This window comes from Budorcas taxicolor, chromosome 5 (assembly GCF_023091745.1).
Source record: "Budorcas taxicolor isolate Tak-1 chromosome 5, Takin1.1, whole genome shotgun sequence".
In the NCBI taxonomy this organism is placed as follows: Eukaryota; Metazoa; Chordata; class Mammalia; order Artiodactyla; family Bovidae; genus Budorcas; species Budorcas taxicolor.
Window position 1 is genome coordinate 131,891,472 of NC_068914.1, and position 27,753 is coordinate 131,919,224.

Below are 27,753 nucleotides of genomic sequence, written 5' to 3' on the forward strand. Positions count from 1 at the left end.
TGAGATTCCGACTCAAATCTCTGTCAACACGTCTCTTCCTCCCACCCCTCTCCTTAGGTTTGTGAAGAACATGAAGTCATCCCTTTGGACCTCTGGGGGTGATACTACTATAGAAGTTAAGACTCTAGAAGACAGTGAATTTATGTACAGATGTAGACAGGTCTAGTGTGGGGAAAATACTCAGCTGAAAGGATAGTTAGTGACTCTCTACCCCATCCCCTGTGAGGTTATCTGAGAGGACTCTGAGAAGAAAAACAAAACTAAAAATGTCGTGAACATTCTCTTTTTTTCTCTCTTTCTTTTTTAAGTTTAAAATGCATTAAACAGTTTCTGTGTGACAGAACCATTGCTAGTTCTTCTCAGTGGCTTTTTAATCTGTATATTGATTGGCAGGTAGCCTAACATGTGCTATTTAATTAGTTTGATTATGGTCTGAGCCACCAGTGACACCCTAAAGTGAAACTGTTAACCACTCAGTCATGTCCAACTCTTTGCAATCCTGTGGACTGTAGCCCTCCAGGCTCCTCTGTCCATAGGATTCTCCAGGCAAAAATACTGGAGTGAGTAGCCATCCCCTTCTCCAGGGGATCTTCCTGACCCAGAGACTGAACCCAGGCCTCCTGCATTGCAGTCAGATTCTTTACCATCTGAGCTACCAGGGTAATGCAGTTGATACATTAATGGATGTAAACTGGACAGCATTATCTTGTTGGGATTAAACTGCTGATTATTTGAGGTCATGCGTGATTCTCATAATAGAACTTGACAGATTTATCAAAGAAGCTAAACTTAATGTTCCAAAGCCAAAAAAAGTTTTTCAATTATAGAATCTTTTGTTTTATAGGTTGATAGTTTTGAAGTGTGTTACTATTTAGCTTTGATAGTCTCCATAAGTACTACAGATAGTTATTTATGTTAAAATAGTTGCTTATAAGATTTCTGGGACAAATTTTGAGCTTATATAATTTATGACTTAGAGGTTAACAGAGCTGAATTTCCTACCTTCTCTTCAACCATTTGCCTCTATCTGTGTGAAATTAAATTCAAAATGAGAGAATAACGAAAGCTTCTAGTCATGACCTAATTCGAGTTTAAGTATAGGAAGGTTGTCTAGCCTTAGCTGACATCCTCCGTATTGTGGGTGCTTTAGTACTTTGGCTCAGAACAATAATGCTATAATATTTGAGAAAGACTAGATCATTCTATCGGAGAAGGCAATGGCACCCCACTCCAGTACTCTTGCCTGGAAAATCCCGTGGACGGAGGAGCCTGGCAGACTGCAGTCCATGGGGTCCGCTAAGAGTCAGACACGACTCAGCGACTTCACTTTCACTTTTCACTTTCACGCATTGGAGAAGGCAATGGCACCCCGCTCCAGCGTTCTTGCCTGGAGAATCCCAGGGATGGGGGAGCCTGGTGGGCTGCCGTCTATGGGGTCGCACAGAGTCGGACACGACTGAAGCGACTTAGCAGCAGTAGCAGCAGATCATTCTATAGTGCTTATAGATCTCCTTATGAAGTAATATGGGCTTCCCAGGTGGTGCAGTGGTAAAGAATCTGCCTGCCAGTGCAAGGGGGTGTAGCTCAGAGGTAGAGCTCATACTTCACATGTACAAGGCCCTGGGTTCATCCCCAGCTGCTCCATCTGTGTCTTTCGGGCTTCCCTGGTGGCTCATATGGGAAATAATCTGGAATGTGGGAGACCTGGGTTCAGTCCCTGGGTTGGAAAGATACCCTGGAGGAGGGCATGGCAACCCACTCCAGTATTCTTTCCTGGAGAATCCCCATGGACAGAGGAGCCTGGTGGACTACAGTCCATGAGGTCCCAAAGAGTCAGTCATGACTGTGCAACTAAGCATAGCACAACCAGTGCAAGAGATGAAGGTGATGTGGGTGCAGTCCCTGGATCGGGGAGGTCCCCTGGAGGAGGAAATGGCACCCCACTCCAGTATTCTTGCCTGGAAAACCCCATGGACAGAGGAGTCTGGTGGGTAACAGCCCATGGGGTCGCAAAGAGTGGGACATGACTGAGTGGCTGAGCACACATGAAATAATATACATGTCTGAGCAAAGAAATCCTAGATCTTTATGCTGCTTCTCATTCCACCAAGGATCTTCGGGTGACATGTAGACTTGTCTGATTTATGTGAGTGTATCAGACTCAAAATCCTCGTAATTCAGAGGGTGACCAAAAATGTACTGTTGGAACATTTACAAGCCTGATGGCCTAACAAGTAGACTCTGGTTTAACCTAAATTAGCCTGCTTGTCTTTTGCCGTGACACACACTTTTTTTAATCGCCTGGGTCTATTCATCCAGAAAAGTAGAGAATGACTAACCAGAGCTTAGTTTGGTGCTCAGCACTTTAACTTCCATCATTTACAAACATCACATCTTCGTTTTTCATTTTTCTTAAAAAAGTTTTTGAATTAGGTTTAAAATGAATGCATAACACTTTTTGATTATTGTTTGCTTTGGGGGGGAGTGGGGGGATGCCATAGAAATAATAAAAATATGACATTTACTTTACTTCTTTTTCTTACACTCTAAATGCTGCAGCAACCTTGTGAGTTAATGTTCAGTAAAACCTCAGTTTTTTTTCTTAGCGCTTCAACTTGTGTTCTTTTCCATTTGGAATGCAGCAGCCAAAAACTATAAACAGGAAGCAGCCTGGAAGATATCACCTGGACAACTACGAGCAATCAACACGACGTCTGCGTCCCATGGAGACGGAAGATGTTGCAATAAAGGTTATTTTATTTCCTGAATTTTTATATGAATAGAAACGTTGGGGTTACCATTTTATGGTGAAGTTCTGCCAAGTGTCCCACGTTGTGTCTTTAAAGTCTCTCTAGAGTGGTCACTCATCCTCATAACATTTTCAGAAAATATTCTGCTGAGTTTATGATTCCCAATGCTGCCTAGCCTCCCAACCACAGCTTTGCTCCAGGAGTATGTTTAAATAACTAGAAGACGAATCTTTCTTCTGAATCTGTGGAACACAGGGTACAGCTAGTATCCAGTGTATTTCTTCTCATAGTCTTACTTCATCGATTCTACGTTCATCTTCATAAGTTAATTTATAAAGAATGCTGATATTATAGGTCCAATTTTTAAGGAAGTAGATCACATACCAATGATCTTCAACCAGGAAAGCCTTAGACCAGGGCTGTGTGTGTCCACCCAGCTTCCCAATATGGCCTTTGACTCATCTCAAACTTTTAAAAAATTTTTATTTTATTGAGATATAGTTAATTTAGGCTTCCCAGGTGGATCTGGTGGTAAAGAACTCACCTGCCAATGCAGGATGTGGGTTCGATCCCTGGGTTGGGAAGATCCCCTGGAGGAGGGCTTGGCAACCCACTCCAGTATTCTTGCCTGGAGAATCCCATGGACAGAGAAACCTGGTAGGCTACTGTCCATAGGGTCACACAGAGTCGGACATGACTGAAGCCATTTAGCATGCACGCACACCCATGGTAGATTTATAAAGTTGTATTGATTTTTGCTGTGCAGCAAAATGATTCAGTTTTATACAAACACACACATATATTCACATTCTTTTTCACATTCTTTTCCATTATAGTTCGTTACAGAATATTGAATTCAGGTCCCTGTGCTATATGGCTCTATATTGCCCAGCGCAGGTAGAGTGAGAGATGCTCAGGGAGGTGTACAGTGAAGCCAAGAGCTGCATAGAATTCTTCTGTCTCTCCTCATTGCCTGATGCCATACCTGTCCCACAATAGGCACTTAACAATTGGAGTAAATGTGTTATTGGATGGAATAAGCTAATGCTGGCTTCCACTTGGTCATTAATTTGATGTGACTTTTGGGCAAAGTGCTTGTCTAAGCCATGGTTTGCCCCATTGAGGTGGGGATGCCATAACTACCTCAAGTATGATTACTTTGAGGACAAAATATATCACCTGTGAATTTCAAAGAGCTGTAGTGATTCTTAACCTTGGCTGTATGTTAAAATCACCTAGAAGTCTTTATATATGTAAAACCTGGGCATCATTTTTGAAAACAGCTCTAGTCGTTCCCTAGACAATTATAATTTACCAATAGGATTTGAACTAAACTATGAAAAAGTAAGTAATGAGAGACTAGAAAGGATCCTCTATGCTGCCAATTCACAAATATGCCCAGAAAACAACTTATATTAGTAACTAAAAAATCATTTTTTAATTGACATTTTCTATGCAATATTGTGGGAACCTAAAATATACATATTTTTCCATGTGCCTTATTCGGTTTATTTTTGTTTTGAATGGGAAAAAAGGAGGCTATCGTGATTTTTTTCCTACAGAATTAACCCTCAATGCACCAACTCCCCCCCTCCAAAAAACCAAAAAAAAAAAAAACAAAAACCCTGCATATCAATGGGCACGATAATTTCAACCTTGAATTCATTGTTTATTCATGGTAGAAATAGCTAAATGGTAATTAACTCATTTGTCTTTTTGAATCTTTTTGTTGCAAAATACAAAAGTAAATATAACATATATGTACTGTTAAATGAAAAAGTAAACATTTGTGCAACCATCACCCAGTAAAGAACATCACCAACTTCCTCCAAAGACCCTCCAACACAACTTGAACTTCACTCTCTTTATTCCTCAAAATATAATTACCACTTTGACTTTTATGGTCATCATTTCCTTGAACATTTTTGCTATGTATGCCTCCAGTATTCTTGGGCTTCCCTGGTGGCTCTGACAGTAAAGAATCCACCTGCAATGCTGGAGACCTGGGTTCCATCCCTGGATTGGGAAGATCCCCTGGAGGAAGGCATGGCGACCCACTCAAGTATTGTGTCTCGAGAGTCCCCATGGACAGAGGAGCCTGGAGGGCTACAGTCCATGTGGTCAAAAAGAGCCGGACAAGACTGAGCGACTAATCACAGCACAAGCATAGCGCATGCCTCCCTAAAGACGTACTTCAGCTTTTTTCAAGTTTGAATATGTGCATGTGTATGTGTGTGTGTTTCTTCTGCTGCTCAGCATTATGTGGATATAATTCATCCATTTTACTGTGTGAAGCTGTAATTTATTTATTCTCATCATTGTGTAGTGTTTCATTGTATGACTATCCCAGAATTTATTGATCCATTCTACTTTTGATGGGCTTTTGGTTAATTTTTATTTTGAAGCCATTGTGAAGAATTGCTGAGTCGTAGGATCTGTACATCCTCAACTTTCCTTCATAATGGCCAACTTGTCTCCAAAGTGATTGTGCCAGTTTACACTTCCATTAACAGTGACTGAGAATTCCAGCTGGTCTCCATCTTCCCCAGTGCTTCCAATATTTTGCAAAAATGCATGTTTTGTATTGGGAGATAGTGCTGTTGTATCTTGCTGTGGTTTTTATATGCATTTTTCTGATTTCTAATGAGGTTGAGCACCTTTTCCAATGTATACATTGGCCATTTGTGTTTGGAGCTCCTTTTGTGAATTGCCAGGTTATTTGTTCCTCTTTTTTAAAAAATTTCTGAGTACTATTAAAACTTCTTTGGCAGTTGTATATGTTGCAAAATTCTTTTCCCACTTTGCAACTTGGCTTTCCACTCTATGGTATTAGAAATTCTTGATTTTAATGTAGACTAGTTTATAGAGCTTTTCCTTTATGGCTAATGCTTTGCTTTTTGCCTCTTTTAAGAAAACTTTCTCTACCAAAAGTTATAAAGATGTTCTATATTGGTTCTTAAAAAATCTTTGAAGCTCTACCTTTTGCTTGTGTTACTTTAACTGATTTAGAATTGAGTTTTGTGTTGGTAAGAAGTCAGGTTGAGATTTAGCATGGAAATCAGTGATAAATAATTTTAGCCATAAGTTTAGCAGTAGTAAACTTCCTGGTAGTAATTTTACTATACTCAGTAGTAAGTCAGGAAGGTCAGACTTCATTTTTTATGTGATATTGGGTTGTCCTGTATCAATGTACCATATATCAATGATACCATGTATCAATTACTGTCCCCACTGACTTTTAGTACCTTCTTGTCACATACATTTCCTTGTTTATTTTTCTCTGATTTATTTGTCTGTTCAATATTCCACTGCTGTGATTATTACAGCTTTCTAATAAATATTGACATTTTTTTAGGGCAAGTTCTTACACCTTTTTTCTTCTAAAATGTCTTAGCTATTCTTGGCCCTTTTGAGGGGAAAGAAACTTAGATCCTCCAGAGCTTACATTTCTTTTTGTACTTCTCTTAATACTTTCCCTAGACATTTCCTTACTCCTTGATTTAATGAGATTTTTTTTACAAACCATTTTATTCAGCAGTTTTGCTTCTTTTCAGTGGGAGGAAATGGAAATGGTGTATGTAAGGTCCCACCTTTAAATTTTTAAACAATTATTTCATATTCAATATCCTGTAAATAAAACCATAAGAATATTGAAAGGAATATCAGAAAGAATGTGCATATGAATATATGTATGAATATATATAACTGAATCATTTTGCTAATACACCAGAAACTAGCACAACATTGTAAATCAATTATACTTCAAAAAGAAAACAATTATTTCAACTGAGGTGAAATTCACATAGCATTTAATTAACCATTTTCAAGTTAACAATTCAGTTGCATTTAGATTTACAGTGCTGTGCAACCATCCCCTCTATCTGGTTACAAAATATTTTATCACCTCAAGAGGAAACCTCATACCTATTAATCAGTCATTCCCCACATCCCCCTCTCTTGTGCCCCTACCAACCTCCAATCTGCTTTCTGTCTCTGCAGAGTTACCCATTCTTGATATTTCATATAAATGGAATCAAAGAGTAGGTGACTTGGTGACTTTTTGTGTCGTGTTTGTTTCTGTCTTTACATTTTTTTCTTTTTTTTAAATTTTGGCTGTATGTGAGCTCTTTGTTGTGGTGCCTGCACTTTCCCTAGTTATGATGAGCAGGCTTCTCTTGCAGCACACAGGTTTAGTTGCCCTGGGGCATGTGAGATCTTACTTCCCCTACTTGGGATCAAACCCATGTCCCCTGCCTTGGAAGGTGGATTCTTAACACTGGACCACCGGGGGGTTCCTGCCTTTACATTTTAATTCATTCTTTCCCTTTATCCTGTTCCTCATGCCTGTATCCCTTCATCCCTCCTAACACTATGGTGCCAGCATAATGTGCTCCATATATGCACTTAACTATACTTAGATCTTTGTAAAATATGTAGTATTGTCATGAGCATTTATACTTTCAATTTCCAGAAATTGCTCCTTCTAGCTCCACCACTGCATTCTGCTGTACACATTCCTGCCATTCGTTTCCTAGTGATGGCTGCTGGGTTGGCCTCCATCCCCCCTCCATCACAGACCATGCTGTGATGACCATCTTTGCACCTATCCTTTTAGGAAACTTTGTGGTAATTTATATATTAGCTGATTTTCCAAGGTCAAACAGCTAGCTGGGGAAACCAGAATTTTAACCCTGCTGGTAGAGAAGTGAGAATGATTTTGTAAAAGGCAAGAGAGGATGGAACAGCCAGTCACAGCCAGACAAATTCCCTTTGACCCTCCTCCTTCTTCTTGAGTGAATGCTGTTCTACCTTATACTTCTGCTGGGGACCAAAGCAGGAGATGACACTGTATTCTTCTGATTCTTCCCTGCTGTTTTCCAACCACGTCTTTCCTCTTTCACATTCTGCCTTTCTCATGTCTATGAGTAGAGGACTTAATCACTCCCCCACCTTCACTGAAGATTTGGTGCTTGTTTCTGAGTCCAGCTTTCTGCCCTAATAAATGCCACAGCTGGATGTGATTTAAACTTCCAGATTCACAACCCATCTATTAATAGTATGTGTGTGTGTGCTCAGTCATGTCCAACTGTTTGCCACCCTGTGGGCTGTAGCCTGCCAGGCTCCCCTGCCCCTCACTATCTCCCAGAGTTTGCTCAAATTGCTGTTGTTGTAGTCGCTCAGTGGTGTCCGATTCTGTGCTCACATGGACAGTAGCCCATCAGGCTCCTCTGTCCATGGAATTTTCCACGCAAGAATACTAGAGTGGGTTGCCGTTTCCTTCTCCAGAAGATCTTCCTGACCCAGGGGTCAAACCTACGTCTCCTGCGCTGGCAGGCAGGAGCTTTACCCCCGAGCCACCTGGGAAGCTCGCTGCATTTAGTATCCCAGCCCCCAAATCCCTTAATCAACCATCACTTCTTTTCCACAACCTCACCTGTGTTCACACTTGGCCACCACTTGGACGTGCAGCCCCTGTGGGATCTTTTAACCTTTGTTATACCAGCAGTCACTGGCAGCACAATCCTATCCTCCAGCTCTCCCAGACCTTCCCCTTCACTGGCGTTGGCTTTTAAGCTCTTTGAAACCTACAGTAATTTGAGCCCCGCCTTCTCTCCCAGCACTTTTACATCCTCCTGGAACTATCCAACTTTGGGTCTTCTGTGCTCCTATACCCAGGCTGCTGTGCTCTGTGGAGGAAATGACTCAGTGGTACAAGTTGGCACGGCCACAGCCTCATTGCCTCCACCCTCGACTGACCCTCTGTGGTCCTTGGCAATCCTTCCCCATGCCTTCCCTCAGTGATTCTTCATCCGCTACTGTAGCTCTTCGTCTGTCACCAGTCTCCTCTCATCTCCTTCTCTCTCCTTCCGCCTCCTCTTTCTGAAGATAACTTCCCTCCCAATCCACTGAAGACATAAAAGCTGTCATGGAGGGTCTCTCAGTCCCATGCTGGCCCTCTCACCAGCTAGTCTGTATTTGCACCATGTTTAGGCCACTTTTGACTCTCCCCAAGAAAGAGGGATTCTCAGCTTTGGAGACCAGATTTTCTTTAAGCATCCTTTGTCACTTATTCACTCACACCTGATGGGCTACAGTCCCTAGGTTTGCAAAGAGTCAGACATGACTGAAGCAACGTACTATACGTGCACACTGTATCTTAAACCTCTGCCCCAGCCAGATCTATTCATTATTTCCCACAACATATTTTATGGTTTTCTGATCATGGGCCTGTTCTCATTGAGCTCTTCACCTGTGTTGAATTTCAGCAGGTTTTCTAAAACTAGCTAAGTGACCTTCTTTTCCAAAATGTTTCCTTTTTTTTTTTTATCTCTGATGTCAGTGATTTTCCTTATGAACTGCTATTACACTTTTGGCTGTTCATTCATGTTAATTGCTCAGTCGTGTCCAACTCTTTGCAACCCCATGGACTGTAGCCTGCCAGATTCCTTTGTCCGTGGATGTCTTCCAGGCAAAAATGCTGGAGTGGGTAACCATTCCTTTCTCCAGGGGGTCTTAAAGACCCAGAGATCAAACCTGTTTCTCCTGTATTGCAGGCAGATTCTTTACTGTCTGAGTCATGAAAGAATCCCCAAGGAACCTGTTCTTAGAGAGGATGATTATGATCCACTGACCCCTGAGTTATGGCCCCAGCATGCTCCCACGGCATGCCTCTCTATTCGTTACTTAGCGCATATTCTCATGTCTTGGTTTAACTACACAATTGACTATAAGCTCCAGGAAAGCAGGGAAAATACATTATACCTTCTTTGTAGCCCACATCAGTCCTAATGCAGAGCTTCACATAGACTGAGTGCTCAGCAGATATTTATAAAGTGATCACTAATTCAGTCCTTCCAGGCTATGCTCCTTCCAGAACTAATTTCATGTGTATTTATGTAGGTATTAATTAATTTAATATTACTAACATTATTATTAAGAGATAGATTATATATTATTAAATGCCATACATTTTCCAAGCTAAAGAAAACAATCATGGAAAAACATGGCCTAATCTTTTCAGGTAACTTTTGCATTCTTAGGTTATTCACTTTAAGAGCTTTTAAAGGATTTTTTAGTTATAATTTAGACATTACCAATTTATTCTGCAAAATTCCTAAACAAAAATGTGCTTAGAAATTTCATTCCTTGGGGCTTGGAGACAAAATATTAATTTATGAGCAAAGTGTAGCCTTACTGTAGTTTCCTCTAATTTTTCAGGCACTCTCTCTCCTCTCATCTGTCACTATTAACCTTTCCAGTTCTTGGGTTCTGTTATACTTCTTTTGTTTCCCATTTTTGTAACTAATAAAACTGTCAAGTTTTCTTGATGCTTATTAAAACAATTGACTGCTTCAGTTCAGTTCAGTAACTCAGTCGTGTCCGACTCTTTGCAACCCCATAAATCGCAGCACACCAGGCCTCCCTGTCCATCACCAACTCCCAGAGTTCACTCAAACTCATGTCCATCAAGTCGGTGATGCCATCCAGCTATCTCATCCTCTGTTGTCCTCTTTTCCTCCTGCCTCCAATTCCTCCCAGAATCAGAAACTTTTCCAATGAGTCAACTCTTCACATGAGGTGGCCAAAGTACTGGAGTTTCAGCTTTAGTATCAGTCCTTCCAAAGAACACCCAGGACTGATCTCCTTTAGAATAGACTGGTTGGATCTCCTTGCAGTCCAAGGGACTCACAAGAGTCTTCTCCAACATCACAGTTCAAAAGCATCATTCTTCGGCGCTCAGCCTTCTTCACAGTCCAACTCTCACATCCATACATGACCACTGGAAAAACCATAGCCTTGACTAGACGGACCTTTGTTGGTAAAGTAATGTCTCTGCTTTTCAATATGCTATCTAGGTTGGTCATAAGTTTTCTTCCAAGGAGTAAGCATCTTTTAATTTCATGGCTGCAATCACCATCTGCAGTGATTTTGGAGCCAAAAAAAATAAAGTCAGCCACTGTTTCCACTGTTTCCCCATCTCTTTCCCATGAACTGATGGGACCAGATGCCATGATCTTTGTTTTCTGAATATTGAGCTTTAAGCCAAGTTTTTGACTCTCCTCTTTCACTTTCATCAAGAGGGTCTTTAGTTCCTCTTCACTTTCTGCCATAAGGGTGGTGTCATCTGCATATCTGAGGTTATTGATATTTCTCCCAGAAATCTTGATTCCAGCCTGTGCTTCTTTCAGCCCAGCATTTCTCATGATGTACTCTGCATATAAGTTCAACAAGCAAGGTGACAGTATACAGCCTTGACATACTCCTTTTCCTATTTGGAACCAGTCTGTTGTTCCATGTCCAGTTCTAACTGTTGCTTCCTGACCTGCCTATAGGTTTCTCAAGAAGCGAGTCAGGTGGTCTGGTATTCCCATCTCTTTCAGAATTTTCCACAGTTTATTGTGATCCACACAGTCAAAGGCTTTGGCATAGTCAATAAAGCAGAAATAGATGTTTTTCTGGAACTCTCTTGCTTTTTCCATGATCCAGCGGATGTTGGCAATTTGATCTCTGGTTCCTCTTCCTTTTCTAAAACCAGCTTGAACATCTGGAAGTTCACGGTTCACGTATTGCTGAAGCCTGGCTTGGAGAATTTTGACTGCTTAGGATGACTCTAAGATCTTTTTCTTTGCTGTCTTACTGATCGTTGAGGTGTACTCCTAAGTGCTAAATTCAAACTTAAATTGAAGAAAGTAGGGAAAACCACTAGACCATTCAGGTATGATCTAAATCAAATCCCTTGCAATTATACAGTGGAAGTGTCAAAAAGATTCAAGGAATTAGATCTGATAGACAGTGTCTGAAGAACTATGGATGGAGGTTCATGACATTGTACAGGAGGCAGTAATCAAGACCATCTTCAAGAAAATGAAATGCCAAAGGGTTGTCTGAGGAGGCCTTACAAATAGCTGAGAAAAGAAGAGAAGCTAAAGGCAAAGGAGGAAAGGAAAGATAACTCCATCTGAATGGAGCGTTCCAAAGAATAGCAAGGAGAGATAAGAAAGCCTTCTTCAGTGATCAGTGCGAAGAAACAGAGGGAAACAATAGAATGGAAAAGACTAGAGATCTCAAGAAAATAAGAGATATCAAGGGAATATTTCATGTAAAAATGGGCACAATAAAGGACAAAAATTGTATGGCCTTAACAGAAGCAGAAGATATTAAGAAGAGGCAGCAAGAATACACAGAAGAACTGTACAAAAAAGATCTTCATGACCCAGATAACCATGATGGTGTGACCACTCACCCACAGCCAGACATCCTGGAATGCAAAGTCAAGTGGGCCTTAGGAAGCGTCACTACGAACAAAGCAAGTGGAGGCGATGGAATTCCAGTTGAGCTATTTCAAATCCTGAAAGATGATGCTGCGACAGTGCTGTACTCAATATGCCAGAAAGTTTGGAAAACTCAGCAGTGGCCACGGGACTGGAAAAGGTCAGTTTTCATTCCAGTACCAAAGAAGGGCAAAGCCAAAGAATGCTCAAACTACCACACAATTGCATTCATCTCAAATACTTCCCCAGTGGCTCAGAGGGTAGAGCATCTGCCTGCAGTGTGGGAGACCTGGGTTCAATCCCTGGATTGGGAAGATCCCCCGGAGAAGGAAGCGGCAACCCACTCCAGTACTCTTGCCTGGAAAATCCCACAGATGGAGAAGCCTGATAGGATACAGTCCATGGGATCACAAAGAGTTGGATATGACTGAATGCTTCACTTTCACGGGCTAGCAAAGTAATGCTCAAAATTCTCCAATTCAGGCTTCAAATGTACATGAACTATGAACTTCCAGATGTTCAAACTGAATTTAGAAAAGGCAGAGGAACCAAAGATCAAACTGCCAACACCTGTTGGACCATAGAAAAAACAAGAGAATTTCAGGAAAAAATATCTACTTCTGCTTTATTGATTATACCAAAGCCTTTGACTGTGTAGATCACAACAAACTGTGGAAAGTTCTTCAAGAGATGGGAATACCAAACCACCCTACCTGCCTCTTAAGAAATCTGTATGCAGGTCAGGAGGCAATAGTTAGATCTGGATATGGAACAACAAACTGGTTCGAAATATGGAAAGGATTACGTCAAGGCTGTATATTGTCATCCTGCTTATTTAACTTATATGCAGAGTATATCACGAGAAACGCTGGGCTGGATGAAGCACAAGTTGGAATCAAGATTGCCGGGAGAAATATCAATAACCTCAGATATGCAGATGACACCACCTTTATGGCAGAAAGTGAAGAGGAACTAAAGAGCCTCTTGATGAAGGTGAAAGAAGAGAGTGAAAAAGCTGGCTTAAAACTCAACATTCAAAAAACTAAGATCATGTCATCAGGTCCCATCATTTCATGGCAAATAGATGGGGAAACAGTGGAAACAGTGCCTGACTTTATTTTCATGGGCTCCAAAATCACTGTAGATAGTGACTGCAGCCATGAAATTAAAAGACGCTTGCTCCTTGGGAAAAAAGCTATGACCAACTTAGACAGCATATTGAAAAGCAGAGACATTACTTTGCCAACAAAGGTCCATTTAGTCAAAGCCATGGTTTTTCAGTAGTCATGTATGAATGTGAGAGTTGTACTATAAAGAAAGTTGAATGCCAAAGAATTGATTCTTTTGAACTGTGGTGTGGGAGAAGACTCTTGAGCGTCCCTTGGACTTCAAGGAGATCCAACCAGTCCTTTGTAAAGGAAATCAATCCTGAATATTCATTGGAAGGACTGATGCTGAAGCTGAAACTCCAATTCTTTGGCCACCTGATGGGAAGAACTGACTCATTTGAAAAGACCCTGATGCTGGGAAAGATTGAAGCTGGGAGGAAAAGAGGACAACAGAGATTGAGATGGTTGGATGGCATCAGTGACTCAATGGACATGAGTCTGAGCTAGTTCTGGGAGTTGGTGATGGACAAGGAGGCCTGGTGTGCAGCAGTGCATGGGGTCGCAAAGAGTCGGACGTGACTGAGGGACTGAACTAACTGAACCACCAAGTACTATTGTTTCATTTCTGTACTTTTTTCCTTCCTCTCCTCTCCTCTTTCAAGATCAATGAATAGCAGTAAGTCCACACAGTTCAGGAAATTCATTCGTTACAAAGCCTTTGTCCTTAGCTAACAAGTCATTTGTTGCAATAATTTGTAGTTATTTCTCTTCTTGACTTTACATCACCAGGTTTCCGGCAATTGCAGCAGTGAGAGAATAATCCATATCAGAGTTACATTGGATAATGTTAGAATGATTGCTTTTTAAAGAATGTTCACATATAAACGATCCAGTTATCGCACACTTTCAGGGAAAATTATTGTAATTTTTAGCATTCTTCATAATACCACTGATTTAAAGACCTTCTCCCTTCCATTCTTTTTGTTTTTCATCTATGTCTCTAAATAGTCGTAACTCTAAATTAGAATTTTACCACTGTGTATTCTACTGTGTTGAAAGTCTTCCAGTGCTTTATAAAGAAAATTTATTTTAATTGGACTTATCCTGTGACACCACATATTTACGCAGTGTTATAATTAAATTTCTGTACTCTTAATTTTCTAGGTCACAAATGGGTACTTTTCATGGGGCAGTGGTTTAGCAACCTTATCCAATATCGATATTCGAATTCCAACAGGTAAGAATCATTTATTACTAGTTTGTAACTGTTTTTTTTAAGGAACAAATTTATTTTTGTGAATTCAGGGGGAAAACATTTGTCACCTCCAAAGCATTAATTCTTTCATTTGAATAATTCATCATGAAATAATATAAAGCCACATTGTGAACTAGCATCAAGTTTGTAGCTGTTCATTATCATGACCGTGGTTTTCCAAGATAACTGAGCCTAACAAAAGGAAAGACTTTTTAAAGACAAACATTACTGATAGTTATCTGTTTGCACTATGGAGCTCATGAATCCCTGTATCTCTGAGAGAATGACTGGGAGTTATAAGACCTGCCTATCACTACAGAGTGGGGACCTTGAACAAATTATTTATCATCCAAATGAACTGCTCTTAGTTCATTTGCTGATTTGTGGCATTTAAATAGTGGAGTAGTTGATTTCTCATTTTGTTCAAGAAAGATTTTAAAGAAATAGTGTTTGAGAAAATAGTTTTCTATCCCCAAAGAAAACTGATGAAGTTTTCAAATATTTAAGACTCAAATACCCTATAGTTTTTACTAAAATATTTGGATAATTGAATATAAATATTTTTTGACCTGGCCTCATGGTCAATAACTTGTAATTTTTCTATTAAACATGCAAATCAAAGTAAGAACTGATTAAAGTGATTAATCACTTAATTATCTGTTATTATCTGTTATTATCACTTAATTATCTTAATTATCTGTTTTAGTCAAAATTACTTTTTCTCCAGAATGAATTGAATAATAAAGATAATACTAATCTAGGTGACTTAGGCAAGTATTTCACTGCTGCTTTTACTAGAGTCAGTTATTCTCATAATTTAAAAATAGTACATCAAGGGACTTCCCTGGTGGTCCAATGGCTAAGACTTCAAGGGCTGAGTTTGATCACTGGTCAGGGAACTAAATCCCCCATACCACAGCTAAGACCTGGAACAGCCAAATAAATATTTTTTAAAATAGCATATCAAGACCTATAGATTTTAATTTTCCTTCCCTTTTCCAGAAACCTTATGTATCAGGAAAAGGAGCTGTTTAGAATACTATTACTGGGGACCAAAACTGGGCCATAGATTATGAAACATCAGCCTTTTCTAAATGTGTTTTGATTTTATTTTATAAGTGAATTCCTTCTCATCCTGTTATTATCCTTTGTTTCTTTTCTCTAGGTCAGTTAACCATGATTGTGGGCCAAGTGGGATGTGGGAAGTCGTCTCTTCTCCTTGCCATCCTCGGAGAGATGCAGACCTTGGAAGGGAAAGTTCACTGGAGCAAGTATGTGTATTTTTAATCAGTTTCTGTTGGTGTCACACATCCAATGATCTCCCAAGGGAAGGAATGAGAACAGTAGATTCCCATGTTCGAGGTCTGAGGGGCCCTTGGAAAAAGCACAGCTTTTAAAAAACAAATTAGTGGAAACTTTAAATGTTATAAATTAAAAAACATAAAACAATTCATGATAGAGGTTTATATTATTTATAAACTGATATATTGCTTTCAGCAAGATTGGGATTGTAAAGGTAAATTTTGAAAGTTAAATGGACAACACAGATAAATAAAGTTTAAAAATTTATCCTATAGTCAAAGAAAATTTGCATTATTTATAAAGTTTAAATGCACACAGAGCTTTAGTGCTCCAGTGTTCAGAGAAGAAATATCAAATAATCTTTTTGAAACTCTTCCTAAGAGACTGAGAAATCATCCATTTCTCTTCACATCCAACTTAAACTAGACACTTGAAGTGTCTAGTTAGGGATGTGGCTAGGTCAGACTAGTGTGCTGTGCATCCACAAAGATGTTGTGCTTCTTCTGAATGTTTCAATGGTTGTTTTGGGTTCTTAAAAAATACTGTAGTAATAAGGTGACTCAGGAACATACAATTATATAATTGTGTAATAATGAAAAAGTCATATTTATTTATTTAGTTTGATCTACCTGGTAGACAGGCTTCCCAGGTGGTACTAAAATGTACTTAAAGGACCCGCCTGCCAGTGCAAGAGACAAAAGAGACTTGGGTTCGATCCCTGGGTCGGGAAGTTCCCTGGAGGAGGGCATGGCAACCGACTCTAGTATTGTTGCCTAGAGAATCCCATGGACAGAGGAGCCTGGTGGGCCACGGTCCATGGGGTCACAAAGGGAAGGACGTGACTGAGCGACTTAACATGCACACACACACCTAGTAAACCACCCCAACTCCCACAGTCATTATGGAGAAATTGCTAACAGCTCATTGATGATATTGGACTGTAGACTTTCAGTCCAATCACTGCAGTGATTTTCATCCAGGTTATCCCCAGAGAACACTGGACAATGTCTAGAAAGATTTTTTGGTTGTCATACTAAGGGAATTGTTCTGCTTACTGATCTAGTTGGTGGTGGCCAATTCAGTTCAGTTCAGTCGCTCAGTCATGTCTGACTCTTTGCAACCCCACGAACCACAGCACCCCAGGCCTCTCTGTCTATCACCAACTCCTGGAGTCCACCCAAACCCATGTCCATTGAGTCAGTGATGCCATCCAACCATCTTATCCTCTGTCATCCCCTTCTCCTCCTGCCCTCAATCTTTCCCAGCATCAGGATCTTTTCCAATGAGTCAGCTCTTTGCACGAGGTGGCCAAAGTATGGGAGTTTCAGCTTCAACATCAGTCCTTCCAATGAACACCCAGGACTGATCTCCTTTAGGATGGACTGGTTGGATCTCCTTGTAGTCCAAGGGACTCTCAAGAGTCTTCTCCAACACCAAGTTCAAAAACATCAATTCTTTGGCACTCAGCTTTCTTTATAGTGGCCAGAAATGCTACTATATATCCTTCAACACAGGACAGCCCTCCATAAGAATCCGCCTGCAATGCAGGATACCTGGGTTCTATCCCTGGTTAGGAAGATTCCCTGGAGAAGGAATTGGCAATCCACTCCAGTATTCTTGTCTGGAGAATTCCATAGACAGAGGAACCTGGCAAGCTACACTCCATGGGGTCCCAAAGAGTTAGGCACAACTGAGCAACTAACACACACATCCTCCAACACACAGGACAGCCCTCCAAATCAGGGAATTATCTGGCTCCAAATGTTAGTTGTGCTGGGGAGACCTTGCCCTAGACTTGCTCAAGTCCATTTACTTCTTATTGTAAGTTCCGTTGTGGCTTAATCTACTGTTAACCTACACAGACATCTCTTCAGAATGAGTCAAAACTATTTACAGGCATTTTGAGAATAGGTTCTATTTTAAACTCCAATTAAGAGACGGAAATGCTTGGATGTGAAATTTGAGCTGGAAACAGCTGAACTGTAAATCCTATTTTTGGTATCGTTGGTGAAAGAAGAAAGCTGAGAAATGTGGAGGGTACAGTTTATTCCTGTTGCAGTTGTAGACATGAAACTGTTTAGCGTGTATCCAGCAGTGAGCTCGGTGAATAACTGTCCCTTGCACTTTCATTCACGAGGGGGTCCTGTTGATCGCTAAAGCCAGAGGCTATGTGACGTGTGCCCTATGACCATCACCTTCCATCTTGGATGGATGCAGGTTTGAGGAGCAGGTTTTACTGAATTAAATTATGTCATGTGTCATGTATGGCCATAATGAAGTTATTTGGGTTTTGTTTTTACCCGGTTTCATTAGCATTAAACCAGAAAGAATTAGAGACCATGACAGAAAAAGCTTGAGATTTTATTTTCATACCTCTAGAATGTTCTTACGGTCTAGTCTGCTCTAGTATTACTCCTCTGGGCCAAATTCACTCCCAGTATTATCATTAAGAATTATTATCATTTTGTTAATAGATAAATAAATGATTTGGGAATTAAGAAAGCATTTTACACAGTCTGTTTATTGAGTTTTCTAAACAAGCTACATACATGTATATAAGTATACATATATATATTTTAGACAAATTTATACCATTTATAGCCTGATTTCTTAAAGGTTGTATTTTATTTAATAAAATGTATATAATAAAGCTTGAAAAACAAAGACATCAAGAAAGAAAATAAGGTTTAAATAATAATCTGAGCAATTAATAGGTAAAAATGCATGTATTGGAGTCCTGCATATTTATAAAACATAGGCCACAAATTCTACTCTGAGTTCCATGGAAGCTAGTCAAAGAGAGAAGTATGAGATAAAAACAGACATATACTTAATAAAAGTTAAGTTTCTTTTTAAGAAATAGAAAAGAAATATCTCCCATAAATCCTAATTTTAAAAAAGGTAAGAAAAGGTTATGTCTTAAAGTCAGAGTCAATAAAATGAAAATATGAGAAAGGATTTAAGAAAATTCTAAGTATTTATAAAATCACTATAATTTAAAAATCATCTCTTTATGAATTCTTGCCTTAAGAATATCCCATCTCTTCATAGCAGAAAGGGCTAAACTTTTCTTCAAAAAATATTTGGGTTGGCTCTGACACACACATAATAAAAACTAACTCCTAAAAGATTGGATAAGCTAATAAAAAAATTCTATTTTTCTTTATTTACAAGAACTACTTAATTTTTTTCCATGAAATCCATGATTATCTGATAAAATATATTTTCAAATCAAGAATGCTTAGAGGATGCTGACCTTTTTTAAAGAGTTATTTGCAATAACTCTTTATTTTGGGAAAAATAACTGTTGCACCTATTCCAATAAGGAAAGTTATATAAATGTTATTAGAATAAAGCTAATTTAGAGATTATCCATATTGATAGGTTGATTTTGTGTAAATGCTGAGAAGTACTTTACCTTGGACTGAATTGTTTGCTGTGTTTTAAAGCTCAAGACAAAATGAAGTGAAACAGTAAATGGTATGGTAAAGTACCAAGCACCTTGCTGTCATTCTTTCATCATTGCCTGTATCTCTGGTTGCATGAATTTTATTTTTAAATGTGCCCTCATGGTTGGCAGGAACAAAGTGCTGTTAAGTACTCTGTCCTGTTGCAGGAAGAAATATTTACTTTGGACGGGAGAGAAGGCACTGGTCCTCATGCAAGACAGACCTACATGGGTAGAACTTGGTACACGAAATTCATCTAAATATAGATGCTTCCTCGGCAATTGCTACCTTTAGTGTAGTCTGACATGCAGTAGCCCCAGAAGAGAAAGAAGAGAGAGATGAGGGAGGGACTGAAAAATTCTCCAAGCTTGTCAGAAGGCCAGGGTTCTTGCTCCTGCATCTGGTGTGCTCTGTATTTGTTGAAAAGCAAATGTTCTGCCTGATTGAAGTTGTCCTTTCCTAGTTGTCATGATAAATAATAATTCCTACTGATATCCCAGGAACTAGAACTAAATAAAACGCTTCACCTGTTGAATGGTCCAGGGAGGGAGTCCAGAATATGTAATAATCCCAGTAATTATATAAGACATAACCATCATTTATCTCTGGCTTCCCTTACCTTTTCCTCCACCTTGCCCGTGCCATCAGCCATCCTGTCAGACCCCATCTGTTGTGATGTTCTATTTTCTGATGTCTTAGTGTAACTGCCTTTATAGCAGTGGCTCAATTACTCTAAGACTTTGCCAGGCATGAAGGGATAATAACACAATGAGTCAGCTTTCCTGGATCAGACATAACAGCATGTTTGTGCCCACATCTAGCTTCCCTTCTTCCAAATATTGTTCCGGATTTCAGCCTGCAGAAGTCACTCGTTCCCATTCCATAAGATACCAACCATGAACTTGGAAGATGGTAGAATACCAAGTTTTAACTTTTACTGTTGAAGGAAAATACACACAAATCCTGCATGCAAAAGTGAAATTGGATGCTATTTTCCAGGAGGGGATTTTCCACCTGACGTGTTTTAAATTCAGGTGTTTCAGAAATGATGGAATTCACCTAATATATTAAAATTTAGAATAATAAAATCAGCAAGTCCTTAGGTGTATTTTTCCCCTTGGTATAGGTATAACTAAATTTAATTAGTCAAATGCCTTATTTTACGTTAATCATATAAATCAGTAATTAATTATACCCAAATGTTACAATGTGATGCAGGTCTTTCTTTCCAGTTCCTTAAGGGCCAGGCTGTGTCTCAACCCTTCAAGTTTAGAGTATAAAAAGTATTTCTTCCTCTCATTGCCTTAGGGTAACTAATAAGGAATTTAAATAGATTAAATTTGAATTTTAATGGTAGGGAGTGCCTGGAGATATCAAATTCTAATATAGACTAGGAAAATATTCCATAAAGGTATTCTAAATTTATACAGCTAGTTGGAGCAAAGTTGGGGCTAGAATATGGCTATTGTGTGAACCCACATTTTGTATGAAGGAGAACAGTGCTATCTTTTGGAAGCTTAATTATTTCCTAGTTGATGAGGATATAAAAGAAGACTGTCATTTATCTGGTTTGTCTTTGGGATTAGTATCAACAACCATTTGTGAGTGTAGCTATTTAATATATACAATGTTTATCTCTTACCTGATATGTACACGCATTCATCCTATATTTATATTTCATAATTAATGAACATTGTTTGCCATACTTGCAGTGTAAATGAATCTGAACCTTCTTTTGAAGCGACCAGAAGGTATTATTTCTATTTTAATCTGTGTTTAATAAGAATAACTACCTTCCTCAGACTTTTCCTGATATTCCATTTCTTACTCCTAATCATTTTATTCATTCTGATAATGTACAAAGTTGTTTATTAATATGGACTAGTAGATTTCTGATCGCAGTAGTTCCCAACATCTGGAAGCTGTTAAAAGAATTAATTTGCTGAACTAAATGGCCCAACATGTCAATTGCTGTCTTCTCCATGAGTCACACAGATCTCAACTTTGACTAAAACTCCACAGCTCTTAGCAAATTGGATTTGGGATTTCATGAAATAAAGATGAAAGAATTATTATGTATATTATTTATGAATTAAACAGTGATGAAATCTGCCTGTAAGCTAGAACTGGGGAACGAAGTACTTCATCTATTTAAAAAAGAAAAGAAACCCTTAAAGAATGGGGGTGGGGGCAGGAGGGGAGCAGACATGCCAGAGGTTGGGAACCACTGTCTTAATGCACAGATGGATATCTAAGAGCCTACTAGCGTACTGTATATTATCACGTCCTCTAAAGTCCCAGGGCGTCATGTTTCAGGATGATCACTGGTTACTTCTAACTACCTTTTTTCTACACTTTACTCCCTTTTAACCTTAATTCCTAAATTAGTACTTACAGACCATAACTAACTATGAAAGTGTGAATTTTAAGCTGACCCCTTCCCTACCCCAAGCTCATCATCCTCTTTATCTTCAACTCACATGCATTTTCCTAATTACTGCAAATTACAATATGATGTATGGACATCTGGTAGAGTTTGCAAGCCAAAAAGTGGGGCACAGGGAGGAGGCTATCATTTTTTAAAAATAAACTGTTTCAATAGGTATTGAAATACATGGTTTTTAAATGTGTAGTTATTTCATTGTTGAAATGGACTCCTCAAAATGATTCTTTGCTTTGAAATAGTTACATTATCTATTACCTTAAAATGTGTTCATGTGAGTAAGCCACAAACACATAATTACAGTATCAGTTCACATCATTTTAAAAGGTATTCCTGTAAAATTCATAATTAATGTAAAGTGCTTTTAATATGAAGTAAAATATCTGTGGTTATTAGAGTTAACTGTTATTTAAATTATTGTAAAAATTGTCATTTTAAAAAATAAAATTTTAATTAAGAGTTCATACCTCAAAATATTTCTTTAGCATAGCAAATCAAATTTGCACGTTGTGTGTTGTTTTAATTAAGTTCCAATCCCTTTAATTTAGTGGGATATTTAACTACCAATCAATAAGGTTGATGGTCGTTAAAATATTCTTTTAGAGATTCTTCATTTCTGTCTTTGAGTTATTTTATCAACTTTCATTTTTCTTAGTTATACAAAAGCACAGGCACAGCACAGCACTCTTGGGTAATTTTGGTATTTTGTTTTTCTTTTCCATTTTCCAGTAGGAACAGGTATTCTGTGGCTTATGCAGCTCAAAAGCCTTGGCTATTAAATGCTACGGTAGAAGAAAATATTACCTTTGGAAGTCCTTTCAACAAGCAGAGGTAATTTTGAATGTAAAATTTAGAACTAAAAAGAACAACTATTTCTAATCCCTATGTTTGGTTCGCAGTTTCTGGAGTCTTTTCTAAAAAAAATTTATTGGAGTATAGCTGATTTACAGTGTTATGTTAGTTTCAGGTGCACAGCAAAGTGAACCAGTTTCAGTATACATATAGCCACTTTCTTAAAGATTCCTTTCCCATATAGGCCATTACAGGGTATTGAGTAGAGCTCACTGTGCTATCCAGCAGATGCTTGGTATCCATTTTATGTATAGTAGCACATAGATATCAATCCCAATATCCCAGTGTATCCCTCCCACCCATCCCCTGGCTCTGAAGTCTTTATATCAGGACTTCCTTTCTTCTCTGTTTGCCCTGCTTCTTTCCTCATCACCAGGTCTATTAAGTCAACTTTTGTAAGAGAAGCCTCACTGGGATTCAGCCCATCATACGCACTTACTGAGAACAATTTGTACAGCAAAGATAAACAGCCGAAACAGAAGTTGTGTGTGTATGGGGGGCGGGGCGTGCAGGGTGAGGGTGGTGCTGAGGTTGCTGGTAAACAGAGGAAAAATCCCAGTACGTTGCAGAAGAAGGGTCAACCACGGAAAAAGAAGAGAAGGAATATGGTACCCGTCTGTGGTACCTAACAGGATACATTTGTATTATATATTGCTGTGTCAATTTTCTGCCACATTTAATAAGCTGTTTTTTAACTTTTAACCATTTTCCATTGAAGTATAATTAATGAACAATGTCATGTTAGTTTCAGGTGTACAGCAAAGTGATTTGGTTGTGCATATATCTGTTCTTTTTCAGATTATTTTCCATTATAGCTTATTACAAGAAACTGGATATAGTTCCCTGTGCTAGACAATAATTCTACAAGAGTAGGAACCAACATCTATTTGTCTTTGTATCTACAAGCCTAATGTAGAGGCCAGAATATACTAAACTGTTCAATAAGTGTTTTATTTCAGCTTCTGAGACATTGAACCTGGGACTTGGTTTATGGGCAGTATATTAATTGTGATTTAAGAACTCAAACCCGTCTCTCCCGCAGGTACAAAGCAGTCACAGACGCCTGTTCTCTTCAACCAGACATTGACTTACTACCGTTTGGAGACCAAACTGAGATTGGCGAGAGGGTGAGCTGTGTGTAGTGTGATTACACAGTGAACACACATCCAGAGAAGTCTTCCAATTATCTTTAACCTTTAATGGGAAATTGTAAAAATCCGAGAGCACTGGAATTATGTTTTCCTAGTGACAAGTTCTAGAAACAGAAGCATAGAAGTTCTTGATGCCACTCTCGTAAGGATGCATTGAGTAACTATCATGAACTTCACATTTTGCTAGCCACTCAGGAGTTCTCAAGGGAAAGGAACCAGTCCCTGCCTTTGGTCAAATGTATTTTTACTTAACTTGGCGTTTACTTTAAATTGGTTTGGAAACCGAGATTGCTTCTGACAACTTTTTCCACTCTTGTCAACATCCATTTATTCTTGTTATAGTGTTCTTTTTGCTTTGTATAAACAGGTTTTACATTGGCGTCATACTGTTCCAACTAGCCGAAAAATATTTATACATGTATATAATCTTTATAACAATGTTGGCTAAAGTGTTTGACTCTTACGGGGTCAAGTACTAAGCAAAAGACTGTATATGCATTATTTGCTTTTACAACAAATCTGTTACATAGGTGTTTTGTTATCTGCATATTGCAGCTGAGAAAACCAGGGCAGAGAAAGGTTAAAGAACTTGCCTGGTCAGAGCCACTGGAACAGTTGAGATTGACTCTGTCATCTGTGTTATTCACTGCTGTTTTTTATTGCAGCATGGTATAGTGTTTAAGAACATGACCTGAACTTCTCTAAGCCTTAGTTTCCATGTGGAGAGCAATACATTGAAATTGCTCTGATAAGAGAAATAAGGAATGGAAAGCCATACACAGCAGCCTGACATATTTTACTAAAGTGTTAGTTGCTCAATCATGTCTGACTCTGCAACTCCATGGCTGTAGCTCATCTGTGCAAGGAATTTTCCAGTCAATACTGGAGTGGGTAGCCATTGCCTTTTCTAGGGAATCGTCCCGACCCAGGATTGAACCCGGGTCTCCTACATTGCAGGCAGATTCTTTACCATCTGAGCCACCAGGGAAGCTCGTCACATACTAAGTGCTCAGTAAATAGCAGTTTTTCACATTTGTATAATTAACACTTGATTATAAAAGCATACTGCTGTATAGTTCACTTGAACACAACTTGTAATATTGAATTTAGGAGACATGTATTAAGCATACTACAGACACAATTCATGAAACTAGAAACAATTCCGAGGTTACTTCCAGTCTTCAGCACTCATTTTGGTTTTTCTTTATTAATGTTTTTGCACAGCGGAGCCCTCTATCAGAGTGAAAAGAAGATTAATGTTATCAGTCAAAGGTGATCTTAATATAATTCAAATGTTGACCACTAGAAAGCTTGCGTTTTTATCTTCCCGATGTTATCACCATTTAATTAATACACTACCATTAATTTAAGGGTTTTAAAGATAAGTCTGTATTTTTAGGAAATTTTTTTTTTTTACCAGCAGATTATTTACTACTGTAAAAATGGTGGATGTTACTAGGTATTTCTTCTCTAGGGCATCAACCTGAGTGGAGGTCAGAGGCAAAGAATCTGTGTGGCCCGAGCTCTCTATCAAAATACCAACATTGTCTTCTTGGTAAGAATATATGGTCTTCCCTTCCTTTCTACTTCATCTTTCTCTCGACAAATGAGTCTTTAAGGAGATAAGTAACTCAAAGAAAGATTGTTTAACTTGTGAAATCACAGAGAATTAAGGCAAAACAAATCCTCAGAGTACACGTCAGATCAACATGTAAGATGTGAGTGAAGGTCCCCAAGGGACTGAGGTTTCCAAATGATTGCTTATATGAGTTCTTGAACCATGAGGATCACTGATGAAAGGGTATGGATGGTGCTGGATGAACTGGACAGGATTATAAGTCTTCTCATTTATATTTGCTGGTAGGAAGAGGGGCTAGAAAATATACTCTTGGTGGGCATAAGGGTTAGTAAGGATGCAACTCAGGCTGTGGTTAAGGTTTATCTGTAAAGTTTCCTGAATTATTCTTAGAAAAATTGATACCAGCCTAGATCTACTAAATCATAATCTATAAAGGCAGAGTCTAGAATCTGTGTCTTAAAAAAGCTCTGTAGATGATTTTCTAGTATATCCTTGGTTGATAACCTATGGATATACAAACAAAAACGGATGATTACATTGATTATGAATTCACTCTAGTTTTATTCCTCCAGCAGATTGTAGCAAAAATCACTTAGCGTACAAACTGGACAATGCCTAGAGACAAGCAGGCTATGCAAACCTATCCTCCCCTGCCTTCTCCTTCTGGACATGTATTCAGTTCAGTTCACTCACTCAGTCATGTCCGACTCTTGCAATCCCACGAATCGCACAAACCAGGCCTCCCTGTCCATCACCAACTCGTGGAACTCACTCAGATTCACGTCCATCGAGTCAGTGATGCCATCCAACCATCTCATCCTCTGTCTTCCCCTTCTCCTGCCCCCAATACTTCCCAGAATCACAGTCTTTTCCAATGAGTCAACTCTTCGCATGAGGTGACCAAAGTACTGGAGTTTCAGCTTTAGCATCATTCCTTCCAAAGAAATCCCAGGCTGATCTCCTTCAGAATGGACTGGGTGGATATCCTTGCGGTCCAAGGGACTCTCAAGAGTCTTCTCCACCACCACAGTTCAAAAGCATCAATTCTTCGGCACTCAGCTTTCTTCACAGCCCAACTCTCACATCCATACATGACCACTGGAAAAACCATAGCCTTGACTAGATGGACCTTTGTTGGCAAAGTAATGTCCCTGCTTTTTAATATGCTATCTAGGTTGATCATAACTTTTCTTCCAAGGAGTAAGCATCTTTTAATTTCATGGCTGCAGTCATCATCCGCAGTGATTTTGGAGTCCCCAAAAATAAAGTCTGACACTGTTTCCACTGTTTCCCCATCTATTTCCCATGAAGTGATGGGACCAGATGCCATGATCTTAGTTTTCTGAATGCTGAGCTTTAAGCCAAGTTTTTCACTCTCCACTTTCACTTTCATCAAGAGGCTTTTTAGTTCCTCTTCACTTTCTGCCATAAGGGTGGTGTCATCTGCATATCTGACGTTATTGATATTTATCCCGGCAATCTTGATTCCAGCTTGTGCTTCACCCAGACCAGCGTTTCTCATGATGTACTCTGCATAGAAGTTAAATCAGCAGGGTGACAATATATAGCCTTGATGTACTCCTTTTCCTATTTGGAACCAGTCTGTTGTTCCACGTCCAGTTCTAACTGTTGCTTCCTGACCTGCATACAGATTTCTCAAGAGGCAGGTTAGGTGGTCTGGTATTCTGATCTCTCTCAGATTCTTCCACAGTTTATTGTGATCCACACAGTCAAAGGCTTTGGCACAGTCAATAAAGCAGAAATAGATGTTTTTCTGGAACTCTCTTGCTTTTTTGATGATCCAGCGGATGGTGGCAATTTGATCTCTGGTTCCTCTGCCTTTTCTAAAACCAGCTTGAACACCTGGAACTTCACAGTTCATGTATTGCTGAAGCCTGGCTTGGAGAATTTTGAGCATTACTTCACTAGCATGTGAGATGAGTGCAATTGTGTGGTAGTTTGAGCATTCTTTGGCATTGCCTTTCTTAGGGATTGGAATGAAAACTGACCTTTCCCAGTCCTGTGGCCACTGCTGAGTTTTCCAAATTTGCTGGCATATTGAGTGCAGCCCTTTCACAGCATCATCTTTCAGGATTTGAAACAGATCAACTGGAATTCCATCACCTCCACTAGCTTTGTTCGTAGTGATGCTTTCTAAGGCCCACTTGACTTCACATTCCAGGATGTCTGTCTCTAGATGAGTGATTACACCATTGTGACTATCTGGGTCATGAAGATCTTTTTTGTACCGTTCATCCGTGTATTCTTGCCACCTCTTCTTAATATCTTCTGCTTCTGTTAGGTCCAGACCATTTCTGTCCTTTATTGAGCCCATCTTTGCATTAAATGTTCCCTTGGTGTCTTTAATTTTCTTGAAGAGATCTCTAGTCTTTCCCATTCTGTTCTTTTCCTCTATTTCTTTGCATTGATCACTGAAGAAGGCTTTCTTATCTCTCCTTGCTATTCTTTGGAACTCTGCATTCAGATGCTTATGTCTTTCCTTTTCTCCTTTGCTTTCCGCCTCTCTTCTTTTCACAGCTATTTGTAAGGCCTCACCAGACAGCCATTTTGCTTTTTTGCATTTCTTTTCC

The 27,753-nt window shown here is 39.2% G+C and overlaps 1 protein-coding gene across 1 annotated transcript in view; it reads left to right on the forward strand.

The window, feature by feature from the left end:
• The window catches only part of ABCC9 (ATP binding cassette subfamily C member 9), a 153,318-nt gene that overhangs the window by 52,835 nt on the left and 72,730 nt on the right, over window positions 1-27,753 (forward strand). Inside the window, exons 16-21 of the mRNA XM_052641509.1 lie at window positions 2,643-2,750; window positions 14,296-14,368; window positions 15,552-15,657; window positions 22,310-22,411; window positions 23,475-23,559; window positions 25,058-25,138. Coding sequence (XP_052497469.1) covers window positions 2,643-2,750; window positions 14,296-14,368; window positions 15,552-15,657; window positions 22,310-22,411; window positions 23,475-23,559; window positions 25,058-25,138 — 555 coding nt within the window. The remainder of the gene's footprint in view (window positions 1-2,642; window positions 2,751-14,295; window positions 14,369-15,551; window positions 15,658-22,309; window positions 22,412-23,474; window positions 23,560-25,057; window positions 25,139-27,753) is intronic.